The 4,394-nt window shown below is 33.0% G+C and overlaps 1 protein-coding gene across 1 annotated transcript; it reads right to left on the reverse strand.

Annotated features, from left to right (window-relative positions):
- Nucleotides 1-1,146: 1,146 nt before the first annotated feature.
- Nucleotides 1,147-2,977, reverse strand: LOC132067974 (U-box domain-containing protein 25-like). The gene has a single exon (XM_059461412.1). The coding sequence runs from the start codon at nt 2,534-2,536 to the stop codon at nt 1,310-1,312; it is 1,227 nt and encodes a 408-aa protein (XP_059317395.1). The 5' UTR covers nt 2,537-2,977; the 3' UTR covers nt 1,147-1,309.
- Between the last annotated feature and the right edge of the window lie 1,417 nt (nt 2,978-4,394).

A 4,394-nucleotide genomic window follows, 5' to 3' on the forward strand; every position in this document is an offset into this window, starting at 1 on the left:
AATATGAGACAAAGTTACTTGGAAGGAACAAAAAAATATGTTTTCTATGATATTTGGACAAAAATTAAGCAATTTTTTTGTTACAAATTTTTAAATATTTAGTGATTATAATTCAATAAAGTAAAATTTGAGTCACCATTTGTGAAATTTCCTCAATCATATTGCTGGCCACACATTTAGACTTTTTTTTTTCCTCAAGTGCATTCTAACTCTTGGTCTTTCATTATGACATCAGATTTGTTTTTGTTTATTTCATGATGATGATCAAAGAGAAGTGACATCTTCGTTTTGATAAACAAAGAATCAACACCATAGATAGCATTGCCCCGCTTTTATTTTATACTAATAATAAATTTAAGTAGAAATAACAAATTCTTAGCACTCTTATCACGTTTCCCATTAACTTATCCATTGTTGAAATATTTGACTGAGGAAAGCTCAAAGTAGCAAAGCCATATCAATTAATAGAACATTCTTTTCAATTTTGACAAAAACAAGAGAATTATTTTTTCTAGAAGGATGAATCCTTCTAGAAAATGCAGTTTGTTTTCCTTTCGGTTTTGTTTGGTTGGAATTTAACTTTCCTATAATATTGATTCTAGATAAGCAGTACCTAATAAGTTGATTTTTAAAAACTTGAAGTAGTTTCACTAATAAAAGTCTTGAAAATATTAAATTAGACTTATTTTTTGAATCTGTACATCTCCATTATAATAAGTACTAATGCACATACATTTCAATGAAACAATAAAACGAAAAAACGGATTTTTCTTACAAATACATTGATAAAACATACCATTATGTACATTTAAGTAATTCTAACTCTATACACAATGTACCTTCCTTAACATATGAAAAATTTGTCCTAACAGCACATATGTGAACTGTTTATCTTGTGTGGACAAAATTTTGGTTTGTCTTAAAGGTGATAAGAGAACTACTTTTTGCACCTTGATATTATGAGAGAATATTAAAAAGTTCATTAAAATCTTGCACCTTTTATTCCTAAAAAAGGTGGCTTTTCAAATAAGTTAATCTTGAATTGTCTACTAGTCCAAACTGCAAAGCTCATTTTTTAAACCATGCCTCTTTTTTTCTTTTTAGCGATTTTTTTGGCCTAAGACGGATTTAATAGGAGAAATACGGTCAATAAAGATTTATATATCCGACTTCAACTTGTTTGGAACTGAGACATAGTTATTGTCGTTGTAGAAAAACTCTTTATATGATTTTAGATACAATTTTAATAACAAAGACAGACAAAGACAATGAGCGCATCAACTGTAAAATCATGTAATAATATATGAATCTAGAAGGCTTGTTTTTGGTCCCCAGTGCACATGGATCTCAACAACTTGAGCATCATTCTGGCCTTATTTTTGGTTCTTTCAGTACACTGGCTTTGTAGGAGTAACAACAATTTAGTCAAAACCCCACAACAAATAGCTTCTTCCCTAGCATCCATTAAATCTTGACACAAAATGATTAAACAATTCACTGCACTTTCACTTGCTTCATTATCTGATGAAACTCTAAATACCATCTTCACAATTTCACTAACACCATTTGGGTGGTTCAAAACTTCCTCTTTTGCACTTTGTACAACTAACAATGTCTCAATTGTTTTCATTGCCATTATTGGTGCTAAAAAGCTTCTATATAATTGGCACTTTGGAGTATTCATAATGTGTGTTATGAGTGCCTTAACTGCATTTTCCTTCACTATAACTTCGCGATTCTGTTCGAGAGAAGATAATGCATAAAGAGCTCTGATTGATTCTTCAGAACCATCTAGTTTGTTCTCAATAAGATGAACAAGTTCTTGAATCAGAATTTTGGATTTACCCAGCATGGAGAAAAGTTCTTTTAACTGCAATGATGATGAAATTGTCACTATGAAATGACACAAGCTTTTCTTGATGAAAAAGGTACCTTTCTTGAACAAAATCAAGAAGTTTGTAAACTTGGATTCATCTTCTTTGAGCATGTTGAGAGTTCCCAAGTCACTAAATGGTAACAATTTCAGTCCACAACTTAGTGCTTTCTCCACAAACACGAGATTATCTTCAAAATTTGAACTTTCAACTGCATTTTCCAAGGCTAACTCAAGAATCATTTGGAAGAAATCGAGCTGAATCAAGGGACAGTTTTCGAAAGGCAAATTTTCTGATAAAGCAAGAACTTTCTCTAGTGCTTCAACTTTTGTCTCAAATGTAGATTCCTTTGACTGAAGATTATGCTTGAGAATAACAAATGAATCATCAACTGTTTGAAAGTAATCAAGATCATAACCATGGCTGCAGTTTATTTGAAGCCATTGATCGATCAAATGGCGAAGAGTCGTGTTTGGTACAATAGAAGAATCATGAAGCTTCTGCATTGTAACAGGACAAGTTGAATTACCAGAAGAAAGCCATTTTTCAATGCTGGATCTATCATATGTTTGGCCTGTGCATAAAGTGACTGGATCTTTAAATAAATCTAGACTTATTGGACACCTAAACAAGGGAGGAATTCCCATATCAGGCTCCTCCATTGGATAAAAAATTCCAAGAATCAATTATATACTTGAAGGATTCAAGTAAATATGAAAACTTTGAAGTGGGATTTTAGTTTAAGTCTAAAGGGGGTGTGTAGAAATGACAATAGAGTTGGAACATTGAGTTTTTAAGAATAACAAAATGAACTGTCTGAGAGACATTTGAATGGATAAGCCAAGAACGATCAGAACTTTACTTGACTATGTAAGATTATAAGAATCCTTATAAACTGTTCTGTCTATCTATAGATTCAAGAAAGTAGAAAAAAAAGGGTGGGAGAGTAGGCCAAAGATTGTGAGTTTGGAGAGGAACAAAGCACGTGAAATGAGGGAAGTAGTAGGCCAAATCTTAGTGGGAAGATTGAAAAATGAGGAGAGAACAAAGAGATACAAACAGACGAGTTGGGCAAAAGGAGGAGTAGGCCTTATCCAAGTAAAGCAAAAAAGATTGGTAGATTGCAACTAATGACATAGAATCATTTTAGTAAGAGAGAGTGAGTGGGACCACTTTTTGTCTTTTTTGGCAATAGATTATCACTACAGTCAAACTGACCCACTTAAAATACAATCATCAAAAGTTCATGTCTTTGAACTTCGAATCCCCAAATTTATACTGGTTTGAATTAGAAAGATGTGACACCTACTTTATCACAAAAAAAAAAAAAAAAAAAAAAACTATTAGTATGTTTTTGAAAAAAGAACAAACAAAAGCCATATCTTTGTCTGCATACTTATTATTTAAGTATTCGGTATCTAAAACTCGATCTGATTAATTTGAATTTGCATTGCATAAGTCCATTAAAATTTTAAAGGGAAGCACTCAGTGGCGGAGTTAGGAATTTTATTAAGGGTGTTCAAATTCATATGTAATATATGTTTGTAATACGTAATAATTGACATGTCTACACGATATAATTTTTTGGCGAAGGGTGTTCGGTGGAAAACCCTTGCCGGGCTGTGGCTCCGCCACTGGAAGCACTTCCTTGTGAAAGGGCCAACACTGTTTTCTCCGGAAGGTCCCACACAATTTAAAATATTCGGATATCTTATATGTATATTTCTTTTCTTTTCAACTATTAATGTAGAACTTTATTCGCACAACCAACACTTTGTAGAATTATTACTTTGCGTAAATAAATTTAGTTTTGGCACTTAGTGATAAGTAATAGATATGTTGCTCAAATTCTCCACAAATGATGTCGGATTCTTCAAAAATACATCTTTTCAAGGCTCCAACATGCATCTATGAAGAGTTCGACATCATAAATTTTCGTAAAAAAGAAGAAGCTTATGTTAACTTTATTTATGTTTGTGATGCATTTTAATGTCAATAACATGTTTTCAATGGTTTCATGTCAATGAACTATTCATTTGAAGTTAGCGCATATTTACGAACTTCTTGAAAGCTATAGCTTATTGGAAGGATCATTAGGGAGAAACATTGTGAGAGAAAGAACTGGTGTTTTGTTGTGGAGAGCCAACATGAGAAGCATACCATGAAGATGGGTACTGACTATTGCTGTATGGTTTAGTAGGCTGACTATTGTTGGAAGGAGCATTAGGGAGAGACGTTGCAGGAGAAGGCAAGTCAGGAACAATTGCCTGAAACAGAGTAGGTGAAGGAGCAGCAAATGGAGACGCAATGAGAAAAAAGGATACCAAGGGAGTAGAGGCAGGGGCGGATGTACCAAGAGCCCAGGGTGTTCACCCGAACACCCTGGACAAAAAATTACAGTGTATATTTAGGGTAAATTTTATGTGTTTATGTACATATATTAACTTTTGAACACCCTGAACATATATTACAGTGTATATTTAGGTTCAATTATTTTTCCGAACACCCTGAGTGAAAATC

The sequence above is a fragment of the Lycium ferocissimum genome, chromosome 8 (assembly GCF_029784015.1).
Source record: "Lycium ferocissimum isolate CSIRO_LF1 chromosome 8, AGI_CSIRO_Lferr_CH_V1, whole genome shotgun sequence".
NCBI lineage: Eukaryota > Viridiplantae > Streptophyta > Magnoliopsida > Solanales > Solanaceae > Lycium > Lycium ferocissimum.